Raw genomic sequence first — 13,822 nt, 5'->3', positions numbered from 1 at the left:
ATTAGACTAAATTTAAAATAAATAAATTAATAATAATAATAATTATAATGATAATAATAAAAGTTATAATATATCATCAAGTGGAGTTTGAAAAAAGAAATAGCATTTATAGATTATATGCAAAAGTTGATGACAAGATCCTTGGCTGGAGATGATATTATATGAAACATATTTCCCATAGAAAAAGAATACGATTAAGTTGCAGATATCACCAACCACTGTCCATTATTCATCACTCCTCAAAAAATAAAAATATATTAAGATGAAACACAGTGAAAAATAAATTTCAATTGAAAATATAATAGGAATCATAATTAATTCTCCATTTCATCCATACCCTTCTTTCATTCTTCCTTTTAAATTGAATCTATTGAAATTTGGATCCTCATTCATACATCCCTTCCTTAGGTTCACTTACTCTTTCAATTTCTGCTAAATTAATTTAAAAGATGATAGATTTACTTATTTGAATAGAGTTCGAAAGATGCCATTTAAGAAGAAGTCTCTCCAAAATCTTGCTTTCTAGTCCTCATAAATGTGACATCTTTAACTTTCTTAACTAACCTTTTCTGGTTCATAAGTCTTACATATTGTCTTTTCTTTTCCCTTATCACATTCCTTGTGATTTTTAACCTTTTATTTTTAATTTCTTTTTCTAAGCACATCCTTCCCTTGATGCCTAATAATTATATATCATATTCCATTACTATAATATGATGGCATTTTTTTTGCACAAAACAGAATCTCACTTAAAAAATGACTTAAATAAAAGTGGTGGAATATAAATATGGTCAGTGACTTAAGAATTTATATCATTAATCTAGTGTAGAAATTTTTATTATTTCATTAAATTTTTTAGTAGAACTGTCCCACTAATTTGATTAGGTTTGGTAGTGATTAATTGGACAAATGCCACCAAGCATTACTTGAAAATGAAAATTCAAAAAATGCAACAGAGTTGATGTTTTGGGCAGGATTATAATCAGAAAGCAAGCAAAAGTTTGTGCAGCCTACAACTCTTTGTTACATGAATAGCCCAAATGTTATATTTAGGGGACTCTTTTTGCTACTTGTAGTTTTCTAGTTTCTACATTATACTATAACAAAGTCGGCCTCTTTGTCTATTCCTTTGTTTGTCGGCCTCTTTGTCTTTTCCATTGTTTGTTTTCTCGTTAAGGACGCATTTTGATTTTGTATTGCAAGCCTTTTGCAGTCCAAGGATTAGGGTTCCAAGCAATAGATCCAGTTTCAACTCTAGGTAAATGTATTGTACTCTACGTTTTGGACTAGAGTGCCAAGCGAGTCTTGAAAATGATTGAACAAGACAGCGCGCAATAGGAATAACTTTATTAATAATTTCCTAATAGTTCTTTTGATTATGCTTATTAATTCAATATGTTATGAATTGAAGTTTTAACATTATTCGGTATTTGAAAAGTGAAACAAAAGATTGAAAAGGTACTATACTAGGGTAGCTTTTATATTTAATTTAATAGAACTTTTAGTTGCAAATAATAGTCTATTCAAGTAGTTTTGTTGGTTTTTATGTCTAATTTTATGTTTTAGGTGAGGGAGGTAAAAGAGCATCAAGGAGGTGACATAAGTACTTAAAGAGCTCAAAATTGGCATTTTAGAACTCCATTCTGAAGCCTAACCAGTGGTCCAATCAGTGTTTTAAATTAGAAAGATGACCGGCTAGAAGGACGGGTTAGAAATGCAGAATTGATAAAATGACAATCCCTAAATGGTGGTTTGCACCAAGAGAAAAAAGGGGCTAGTTAGAAGGATCAGTTAGAGATTGGGTAAGCACTTTAAAGAGGTGTTCTAATCCTATTGGACTCCAATTTAAATCCTATGAGTTTTAAGGTTTGAGGGGCTATAAAAGGCATAAATTTAGAACTTTTTTAAAAAGTTTATAAAGATTAAAAAGCAACTAGAGGCAAGATTTGGAGGAGACATTCAAGATCAAGATTGAAGAAATTCCATTAAGATTCAAGAGTTCTTTTTCCCTTCTCGTTTTATTTTCTTGTACTTTAATTTAACGAATTCAATTACTTTTATTATTTTTATTTATATTATGAGTAGTTAAATTTATTTTTTAGGATTGGGCGAGAATCCAGTAACTTAATTTATGATTTGATTTAAATATTATTCCTTTGATCTTTGGTTCAATTATTTTGAGTTATTATAATTTATGATTTGATTTAAATATTATTCCTTTAATCTTTGGTTCAATTATTTTGAGTTATTATTTTTATGCTTCATGCTATAATGTTAGGATCCAAGCAATATATCTAGATATTAAGTGAAGTAATAAAAATTGAAGTTTAATATTAGTTCAAGGAATATTAAGCAATGACTATTAAGACTTAGACATAAAGCTTAGGTTCTTGAGATTTGTTTTTAATTTTTCATAGAACTCAATGAATTTAGATTAAGACTTTTGATCACGAAAGTATGCAAGGAGTTATTCTAAACATGGTAGGTATGACTTGAAAAAGTATATTTGCTAGAATAGGTAAATTACATCCAAGATTAGTTGAGCTAGATTGAAGGAATAGTTTATTGAATTATAGAAGGATTTGTATGGTGGAAACTTAATTTTAGATTCTTTAATAATTTGGTTTTTTATTGCAATTATCTAGTTTTGATTTTACTTATTTTTAAATTCATATTCAATTATTTTAAACTAGTTATATAAAGGTATAATATATTTTGGTGTTAAATACTACAAATTCTTGTGAAATGATAATCTGGATTCATTTTTATATTACTACCGTGGCAACTGTACACTTGCATGAATTATCATAACAACTATCTTGGCTCATGATTTCTTACATGTGAGATGTTGTACTCATATTTTAAATCTTGTTGTTAAAAAGAGATCAAATGAATATAATTAATCAATTCTCAGAATTAGAAATGCAATAAGGTATGCAAGGTCATCTCCTTCAAGTTATCAAACTTTTAGATATGTGTGGAGAAAGTCAAGATAGAAAGCAAGGGCCATGTTTATCTTGATATTGAAACTTGGTGAAACTCCACCTACAAAATATTACAAAATGCTGAGAAATTTGAAAAGGCTTTTGACAAGTTAGAGATTGAAGGCTTAAAATATTTTCTATATTTTGATAAAAACAAGGATATTGGTCCTCCAGATAAAGACGATTGGAATAGTACTAGAATTTTTGTCAAAATTTTTAGGCACTTTTATATTTTTCATTTTATGATTTTTTATTCTTTATATATCATATCAAATGCTTTTTTCTCATGAGCTAATGGCATTGATAAATAAGTTACAATCATTAATAAGTAGTGGAGATTTACTTTTGAACTCTATAACTGTCTAAATGAAGAAGAAGCTCGATAAGTATTAGAAAATAGATGATAGTGAGAAGTGAATAAGAATTTACAAACTTTATTAGAGCATAATATTTGTGCTAAAAATATTTGAAGGAATAGGACAAAAATAAATATTTTCCAAGATTCTATTGAACAAGTTAGTAAGAAAAATTTGAGAAAAATATCATAAAATAGTAGTTATATATCAAATATATACTAAATAGGGTAATTGATTCAGTGTCATTGACACGATGTCATAGATATTTTGAGCCATTAAATTTGTTAAATTTAATCATAATAGTTGGATGAAAAACTTAGTAATAGGATAATATATTGCTCTTTTTACCAATGACAGGCAATATAAATAAAAAATTTCAGCAATACTTATATTTTATTCCATTGTTTATACAAACTTTTAAGAAAAGAAATATCAATTTTATTTTTTATTAATAATAAAATTGTTATGAACCAATGTCATATGACACCAAAAAATGAGCCTATTAAATAAATATCAAAATGTATAAAATGAATATCTAAAATATAAAATAGATATTAAAAGTACGACACGGATAAAAAATAGTTCTAAAATTCTAATCATATCCTCAATATATATGAAATAGATACCAAAACATGTGAAATATATACTAACTACCAAGTATTATCGAATAGATATCAAATATATATAAATCATATAATAAACATAGACCAAATTATTCAATACTATACAAAAATTATAAAAATAGATTCCAGATTAACAATAAGATATAACTTTGCAAAAAAATAAAAATAAAAAACCTATCATATACCACTTATTTTCGTAAGTTTTATAGCATTTTTTAACAAGTTGACGGTAAAATTGATTTTTTCTTAAGTTATTTGTGTAAAGATGGAAAGGGTGGGCTTTTTGTTTGTTTAGTTAATTTGTTCTTTCGAAGACAGAAATGCAATAGGAACGTTGAAAGGGTGATCCAATAAGAACGTTTGCACACCATTATGCGCGAACAAGCCTTTTTGATCGTCGACTGTTAACCGAAAAAAAGAAAAACAAAATAATCTCAACTAAGAGGCAACGTCCATTTGATTATCAATATATCTTTTATCAAATGAGGAAATGAGGGGCATGGATTACATATTTTTCACTATTTTGGTTTTAATTAAACCTAAAATTAATTCAAGAATAAAATATGATTCTCGCAATAAACATTAAAGACATACATTTTACCACATTATCAATGCCAAATTCACCAATAATTTATCCTACTAAGGAATGTCCTGAATGTGTGCAACTTGAAAAAGCTAGTAAAATAAGTTATTATTGAGGTGACATTGCTAATATATTAATTAATTAAAAATGTTATACTTCTGAAGGCCATCTTAGCAGAAATAGACTGAAAAAAAAAGAATAGGCACCTTAAATTGAAACAAAAACAAAAACACTAGTACCAAAAGAAAAAAATTCAAGACATTGGTATCAATTAGATACTAAGTCCAAAGGTTTGGTACCAACGGGCTAAATCGTTCACATAAAAAACATGACAATATTTGAAACTCTAAGACTTTCTGGATTGTTTGATGATCATCAAACTACTAATGCTGCATTAGACCAATTCTTGAAGACTTGAAGAATGCCACACCTGATGGTATATGCGGAAATTGGTCAGATGCACAACTCTGCAACATACTGCTATCTCCCGCAAATTTCTGAAATTTAGAAGATCAAACTATGACGAAAACATCATAAAATTGCAAAAGGCAATCAGAAGTAAAGGCAGACAACTTGAAATTAGTTGTGAGCATGAAAACAAACAAAATGCTATCTAGCCCATTATACCCGTTTTAATTTTCACTTAAAGGGTCATCATTTCATCCGCAAGGACTCATATTCGCCCATGAATTATTAGCAGCAAATGTCACACTAATAAAAATGACACTTCGGATGGGCATCGAAGTTTTGCAAACTTTGTTGGGACTTGTACCGCTATTTCATAGATAATTCCACTAGTCAGTCGAGAAGCATACCTCGCACATCAGCAATGCCATAAGTTTTCTCTATAAAATGCGCCATAAAATCAGGAAAAAGGCCGTAGAGTTCATTTTCAATGTCGTTTTGCTTCAAATTAGGGTATACCTGGAAAGTTGTTTTAAAAACAATGAAATTTAGTTGTAGTTCCTAAACTATCAAACAAGTTCTTGTATTTTCAGTTATTAACAATCATGTTTGCTCTTAAGTTTTTTCTTTAAGGAAATAAAAAGAAGAAAAGCAACAGAATTCATTTTACCATGTGAACTGAACAGTATCTAAATGAAACAAGAGGGATTAATGTGCCTACCTTACGGGCATGCTGTAAAGCATTCCTGAAAAAAATAAACAAAGCTAGTCCATCAACAAATTCACCATATTTTGTTGGACTATTAGCTAAAACTGCCTCGTATGTTGGAGATTCTTTTACTTTTGACTGCCAATTAACAGTGATCTCAGTTGGAATCTGCAATGCAGCTTTTGTAAACTCAATTTGCTTCAAAGTTCCGCATTGGATATAACTCAATCTTATAGCAGTAATGTTCCGAACTATCTCATTGCTACTCCAAAAAGTTGGGTGATTGAAAACAAAGGCTTCAATCATGCTAAAAGATATCAGAAAAGTGAGAATTGTTAATACTGATTCTTAATAATGGTTTTATAAAGCATCATCACAAGTAAATCTTTTAAAATAATAAGAATGCCATAAATAGAACAACTACATAATGTCCTCTTTGGTGACTAACATATCCCCCAGCTAGTAAGATAGGATCTTAAGTTTAAACTGTGGTGTCAAGCTATAAGGAGTGTGAACCCATCACACCACTTGATTTAATTAAACAGAAATAAAATAAAGAGAGAAAAAACAGGATAGAATAACTATAAAATTCAATATTCATGTTCCATAATGCTCAACATCCAAAGTTAACAGCTAAAATTGTAAATACTAGCTGAAAGTGTATATAGAACACGAGCCAAACTTGAAACCTAATAATCATGGAAGACTGAGGCTCTTCTTTTAATCCAAGAAAGAACATAGACATTGTTGACCACTCTAAGAAGGAAGGCTTGATTTGAGGTTCATGAGGACTTGTCCCCAATTTAGCAATAGGTAAATAATCCATGCACAACATGGCAACCAAGTCTAAAAGAATATACACCGGAAGAGTTGCCAAAAACTATGCACCACAAGATTATAAAAATAAAATTCTTGTGCCATTATCACAAAAGGTGAAGCAGATGGAGAAATATCCAAAGAATTGACCAGCTGGCAGTTACTTGAAAGATAAAAGCACACATTGAATTTAACACAAATTAAGTGTTACAAATTCTCTCCATAATAGGTGGGAAATTTAGGTTTTTCCATTTTGCGTATGATTGCATGTAATTTTCATATCTGGGCATCTATAAGTTAATTTTCAGCTCACCAAATAGCAAAACCAGCAAAAAAGAAATAAAGGTAATAGAGCAATATGCATTCAAATTAACTAAACTATATCAAAATTATGTCCATATGAGAAGAGAATCTCAACATACCCAGTAGGCAGTTCTTCTCTAGTGATAATAGCTAAAAAATGTTCCAAGTCCTTAGGACAGTGGCGTCGTCCAAGCATCTCTCTTAAAACATCCGCTATTGCAGCAAAATCAGCCTTATAGGTTTGAATGTTCCCATCAAGGTCCTGGCCATTGATAAGCATTATAGCCATTGTCGCTTGATCATATACAACTATATTATCTAATGTTATTCTCCCATGAGCTTTCCCTTGTAGATAAAGAGTCCTATATTCTTTCAGAAATCCTCTGCATCAGATGCAAGAATAAAAAGAATAAAGAATAAAAGAAAAACATCATCAAAATAATTGTCAAACCAATAAGGCAGTAGATTTTATAAACAAACCTGAACATAGATCTCATAACAGCTGCAAGACGATATGTTGAGCTTACACCACTTGGCACTGGAACAGGCTCAACTACCACCCTCTGATTCTCTAACCAAGTCCTTAAAGTAGCAGGTTTACAGCGCTTCATACCAACAAAGAAAAATTCAATTATTGACATTCAAATGAACCTACAACATAAAATTCAAAACTACATGAAAGGCATATTACATAAAGATCCTGAAACATAAATTCCTGAGGAAAATTAAAGTATTTACAGCGTAAACAATACTAAAACTCTAAATACTACGTTTCTCTGATTGAGACTTTTTCCCAGGTGCTCAATGTGAAAGGAGAGACGTTTCTGAAGTGAACACCCAGAATGTTTGCAAAACTTTTCAAGGTCATTTAATGCTTGCTCCATGGCATCACTCATTTTCCTGCTAAAAAAGCCATCAAATAAGAATTATAAAGTAACAACTAATATTAAGAAACATGTAAAATCCTAGAAATTACAACTCTTTCTATGTAAAAAAAAGTTGCAAAAAGGTTACTTAATGAAATACAAGGTCAACTGATTTAATAAGTGTATTCCTTTTCTTACTGTCCATAACATTATGATCCCACCATGCGGTTTTAAAAATTTATTGTTATCATAATTGTTGTCTCCTAGATGTTATGCACATGAAAATACAAATTTTCATGAAGCTATATAGCATACCAGAGCTGTATCCACATCTCCAAGACATTGGAACGCTTTCCCTAATTTGCATTTTAAAAGTTGTACCCATATTTACAAAACATATTCACAAATAATTCATATTGATAAATCCACATTTCTTGTACTCATCCAGTACATGGAAGCCAACATGTCTCAAGCTGCACACACTTCATACTTCCTAGTAGGGCACTATGTTTAGAAACTTGATCGCAAACCTATGTGGACCAGTCATTTTATGGTGCACTCACAAGCATGCAGCATTTAGAAGTTACAAACATGTAAACATACAGATGAGGAAGAATTGTAGTTGATAACTAAGGATGCTTATATGATAGCATTAAGAATAAAACAACTCTTATCAATTTTACATACAAAATACATATATGAGTTCACTATCCCTCAAGTGGAAAACTTAATACAACTTGAAGTGATAAGTAAACCGAACTTTCACAATGTCAACAAAGTACAACTTGAGTACATAGCACCAGAGAGAACATTAATCCTATTAGAACTAAAGTGAAAATATAGTCATCAACAGCATTCAAGCCTTTCTGTGACTTTATTTACCCATAAGACAAGAATTTAAGGAAAATGCAAACTAAAGGACAAAAGAAAGAGTAATCTGATAGAATTTTAGCATTTAAAATTATGTTTATTAACTTTAGCGCAGAGCCCTGAACTGTAGGTCCGCTAATGTAAAGCGAGGAGTTGAGCCTGAACTGGTAAACCGAAGTCACTTTCGGAACCATACTTCCTACAGCTAACACGTGTCCAGACCAGCGGGAACGCGCAGCGCAAACAAAATAGAGGGAGCAAAAAAGGGGCATTGCTCCCTTTTACAATATGAAGAAAGAAATAAGGGTCGAAGTTTAGACCGCTCACAGTAATTTTACCCATAGAAAAGATCATGAAAGAGGCGATCAGAATGGTACTCGAATCCATTTATGATTCTGAGTTTCCAGACACATCGCACTTCTGCTCGGATCGAGGCTGCCACTCAGTCCTAAGACGGTCAAAGAAGATTTAGGAACCTGTCGCTGGTTTTTAGAATTCGACATCAGGAACTATTTTCACACCATCGACCGGTATCGACTCATCTCAATCTTTAAGGAAACTAGATGAAGGAACTTGGAGTTGGTAGGAGCAGCCTAACCAGTAGAAAACGGTTAGAAAGTTCACCGGGTTCAGGCTATCTTGAAATGCAGTAAAGTTCAGAGTTGAACAGGCAGAAAGTTGATCAGAACATAAACTCATACTTTTCTGCTTTTGGATGGCCAGGTCTTAAAAATTTAATGAAGGAAGAATCCACTTACTAGGATAGTAGTACTTTTAAGCTAGTTTTGTGAGCCAAGAGATCCAAGCAGGTCACTTACAATGGAAAAATGGACAAAAGCCTGCCCCTCAACAGACATATCCATAACTTATAAGTTATAAAGCACAAGTATGGGCAAGAGTATCTCGAATTAAGCTTTAGCACCAAACTAGTTAAGTCAGGAGCAAGAAAGAAAACAGTTATTGTGTGCTGGGACAAAAGAAATTTGTAAAACAACTTGGAAGTAATTTATGTTACAACAATTTAAAAATCAGGTATGTGGATAGCATTTTAAAAGAAATCTAGAAATAAATGCCCTGTGACCCTATTAGAGAAATGCAACTGCTCAATTTCAATATCCGATCATTAAAACCAAACTTCATAGAATTTCTTTATCAATATTTATGGCGTTATCAACAACAAGAGCATGGATTATACAATTTTGTTTGCAGATTAATTTATGCAAATAAATTTGGATATATCAAAATAACTGGACCAGAGGAAAGACAAGTAGATAACATCTGGCTCTCCTTTTGTTCAATGAGGCAAAAAGAGAAAGGGGGTCTCTTCTATATTTATATAGATAATACAACTCATGAACAAAAGCAATCTAGATGGGGACAGCATTTGATGAAGAACTTAACAAGCATGATTTTGCAATGCCAAGCTTTTAAGCATCAGAAACTGAAATCTCACTGTTTGCTCACGCACAAAGCTTAGGCAAACAGCGCAATAAACTCAAATATGTATATCTTTTCTCCCAACAACCAAGTAAGAAGCACCATTCAAAGCAACTTATGCATTTATAAAAAACTCGGGGCAATGATCAATGCATAAATCAGCTCAAATAAAACCACATTTTAAACTTGTATAGGAACTGTAAATATCAATGTTAAATCACCTATAACTTGTGCCATAAAAAAGAAAAGTAATATTGACATCATAAATAATTCAGCAATACACAAGGTTGTATGGTTACCAAATCACATTTAGAGAGTTGCCACAGAAAAACACAGAAAATCAATTGAAAATGACATATTTATATCTACATTCATTAAGATAATGCGCCAATTTAAAAAATTTAAAACAGAAGCTAAAACAGAAAAAACAGAAAACAAAAGCGATTAACAAGAAGAAATCAAATACCTTTTTCTTCTTTCTAATGGCAAAGCCGGATAACGGAGAGAAATAATACATTTAGATCTGAAACGAAAATACCCTTCATGATTATTACCGCATTGTGTAAAAGGGAAAAAAAAAAATCTGTAGAGTAAACCACTGACATAGCTAAAACAATTGATATTTCAATTATATTTCAATTTGGCCATATTATTTATAAACCTCAAACTCATTTCAAGTCAATGAAGTAAATAGAATCCATCTATCTATATATAAAAAGAACAACGAGGATGACGACGAACGACAGAACAACAAATTATCGAAAGCTTAAACTAGAAAGTTTAGTTATCTTGATTTACTTGTTTTATTGATATCAGCAGCTCTTTAACTGAAAAGCAGAATTAAGAAAAATAGTATTGTTTCTTACTCTCGCTTGCTGTTGTGAGTTCAGAGAAAGGCCGAGGTAGAAGAGAACTATGCAAAACCCTTGTGGCAGAGGTCATTAGCGTATTTTTAGTATAGAATTTTTTTGTCATGTGTTATATTATTCAAAATTTACTTCCCACTTTATCAAAAACTTCAAATAAATTATTTATTATATTTATTATATATATTTAATAAATTGCTATGATATATATTTGATAATAATTAATATTAAAATATATTAACTATTAATGAAGAAATTTGGTTTGACAACAGGACTTTGATTATGGGCTGCAAATTGATAAAAATTAGATTTTTAAATAAATTTATAATAAAATAAAAAGAACAAAAAAGTTAATAAAGATTAAAAACTTATATGTTTTAACAAAATTAAATAAAAATATTAAAACATTTAAATTTAGTTTAAATTAAATTGATAAGTTTTATTACATATAAGACTTATCCATATTTTTAATTTTAATTACATGTTTATCTATTTAATCTATTATTGAAGGTAATATTATTGTAATATCTGGTGTCATCAGACAGAATCAATTGCCTCTCGCAGGGGGACCATATTTGTTAATTTATCTTTTAGAAAAAGGTGCATTTTGCCCTCTGACATTAGGTTGAGTACTAGATTGACTCCTAATCTATTTTTAACACATAAACTATTTTATTTTATTTTATTTTCAGACTTTATTGAATGGAAAAAATAAATTTTCGTTTGCTAAATATGAAGTAGCAATTTTTTTTTTTTGAATTTCATGAGAAATGGGATCTATTTAGGTCTATATTGTCACATAAGATAATAAAAAAAAATAAGAGATTTACTAATCTTTTCATTTCTTTTTATTTCAATTTATCTAATCAACCATTAATTTTTATCGTGACAACGATCACTTTACTCCTTATTCAATAATCCATACTTCATTAACCACCACCTCTCTCATTTCTTAAGAACCAAATCACAATCTCCCACCTACATATCAAACTTTAAAGACTTTTGACCTGTTTATATTTTTAGTTGCAAAGCATGAGATGGAGTTTGTGGAGAAGTTGATTAATAGAAGGACAGAGACAACTGAGGTTGGCTTGCAAGTGTAAAGCCTGAGCCTGCATGAATTATTAACAACAATTAGAGGTGGGGTTTGGCCTACCTACATGGTTTAAAAGTCAACCCTTAAGTGTTAGCAGTAATTTATTTAGATTCTTATAAGCACATCAAACCCATAATACTTTCCAATATAGGAAGGAGTGTTACAATCTCTCCCACTCAAAGCTTTGACATCCTCGTCAGAGTCAGACCATAGCCAGAATTGTAGCCCACGAAGTGAGTCATGGATTCTAGCAGTGGCTCATACAAATTCTAAAGGTGGTTTCTGCCAACTTTTCACAATGTAGCACTTAGTTCCGCACAATACTCAGTTCCATACTCTGACTGACAGGTTGCTCTGATACCATTTCTAATAGCCCGAGCATGCATGAATTACTGACCTAACAATTAGAGGCAAGGTTGGTCCTATCCAAATGGCTTAAAAGTAGCGGTGGCTCATACAGATTCTAAAGGTGGTTTCTGCCGACTTTTCATAATATAGCACTTAGTTCCGCACAATACTTAGTTCCATACTTTGACTGACAAGTTGCTCTGATACCATTTCTAATAGCCCGAGCATGCATGAATTACTGACCTAACAATTAGAGGTAGGGTTGGTCCTACCCAAATGGCTTAGAAGTCAACTGTTGAATATGAGTAGTAATTTATTTACTTTTATAAGTACATCAAATCTACAATCACTTTCCAATGTAGGATGAGGTGTTACAACGAGGTTTGTAAGAGATCAATATGTTAAGAATTTTGATTATATGGTTGTTAATGGCAAAAGGAAGTTAGATAATGCATTGAAGTTAAGGTTATACTTTGTGCGGGATTACAAAACTTGGAGGCGTTTTTGTCTGATTGTATTCTTGTTTTGCATTTGATCTTATTGATTGTGTTGAGAGTTAAAGTTGTCATCATAAAAAGAAAGCTAAAGCTGATGATAGGTTTGGTGGTCATTATCTGTTTTATTTTTCATTTAATGCAACAAGAACAAAAGGGTTTAAGCTGGGTGGCTATATTAAATGGCACAACTGCTTTGATTTAAGCATGAATTAGAAAATTAGGTTGATTGATATCTTATTTTCATGACTTTTAGTGTTTGTTCATTTGTTTTCTTTTTGCCTTTTTATTGTTGATTGGTCTCTCATTTTCATGCCTCTTATTGATTTTTAATACTAATAAAAGCATTGTGTTATACTAAGAGCATGTAAATGAGATGGTAAGAATTTCTCCTAGTTTAACTAAGTTTTTGAGTTTGAGTCTTGAATATGCAGCTGCATTAAACTCTTGAGGTAATGTTTTATCACCCATAATCTGTTGGCACCATAATTATTTTTAGGCCCAAGCTATTGGAAAGTAGAATTTTGAGTCCAATTTAATTAATTAATTAATTAATTAATTAATTAAGTGTTATAGTGGGTTAATGGTTTACAAAAGGAGTCTGTAAAAGTGGAGCACAAACTGACAATTAGCACCAAGGTAGGAGTTACTTAGCCCTCTCTAGAAATAACTCCCCAAGTAACTAAGATAATGGGGCTCCAGTTACTAAAAAACAAGACATATTACTTCAATGTTTATTTCCTCAAGATGTAGTTAACTTGGAGCACTCTATAAATAGAAGAAGAAAGCATCAACAAAGGGGACAACAACATCAACAAACAAATTCTATAGTAAGTTCTTCAATCATTCAAGTTTTTTATTAATTAATCAAGCTTTTCTTTTATTTCAATTCTAGTACTTTTTAAATACAAGCATTGTTTCAATTCAAGCTTTTTAATTTCAAGTTATTATTTCAATTTCCAACAATATTGATATTATTATTAATGCAATCCAAGTTTCTTTCGATCAAAATTTTTAGCTTTTACTTTCAAATTAGTTTCTTTCATTAAACACATTATTTTTAATG

At 30.8% G+C, this 13,822-nt stretch overlaps 1 protein-coding gene across 3 annotated transcripts; it reads right to left on the bottom strand.

Moving 5' to 3' along the window:
* Window positions 1-4,731: 4,731 nt before the first annotated feature.
* On the bottom strand, window positions 4,732-10,932 carry LOC8268673. Of its 3 annotated transcripts, none has more exons than XM_015727544.3 (8): window positions 10,819-10,932; window positions 10,419-10,475; window positions 7,550-7,682; window positions 7,260-7,384; window positions 6,899-7,162; window positions 5,673-5,967; window positions 5,362-5,470; window positions 4,732-5,043 (listed from the first exon to the last, which is right to left on the bottom strand). In XM_015727544.3, the coding sequence occupies exons 3-8, from the start codon at window positions 7,673-7,675 to the stop codon at window positions 5,027-5,029; spliced, it is 936 nt and encodes a 311-aa protein (XP_015583030.2). In that variant the 5' UTR covers window positions 7,676-7,682; window positions 10,419-10,475; window positions 10,819-10,932; the 3' UTR covers window positions 4,732-5,026. The 3 variants fall into 3 exon arrangements, with proteins under 3 accessions (XP_015583030.2, XP_015583029.2, XP_048235028.1); XM_015727543.3 differs by having other exon boundaries at window positions 7,550-7,679; XM_048379071.1 differs by lacking the exon at window positions 10,819-10,932 and adding an exon at window positions 10,751-10,815 and having other exon boundaries at window positions 7,550-7,679.
* Window positions 10,933-13,822: the final 2,890 nt, after the last annotated feature.

The sequence above is a fragment of the Ricinus communis genome, chromosome 9 (genome assembly GCF_019578655.1).
Source record: "Ricinus communis isolate WT05 ecotype wild-type chromosome 9, ASM1957865v1, whole genome shotgun sequence".
In the NCBI taxonomy this organism is placed as follows: Eukaryota; Viridiplantae; Streptophyta; class Magnoliopsida; order Malpighiales; family Euphorbiaceae; genus Ricinus; species Ricinus communis.
This window is presented reverse-complemented; position numbering and strand designations above follow the sequence as displayed.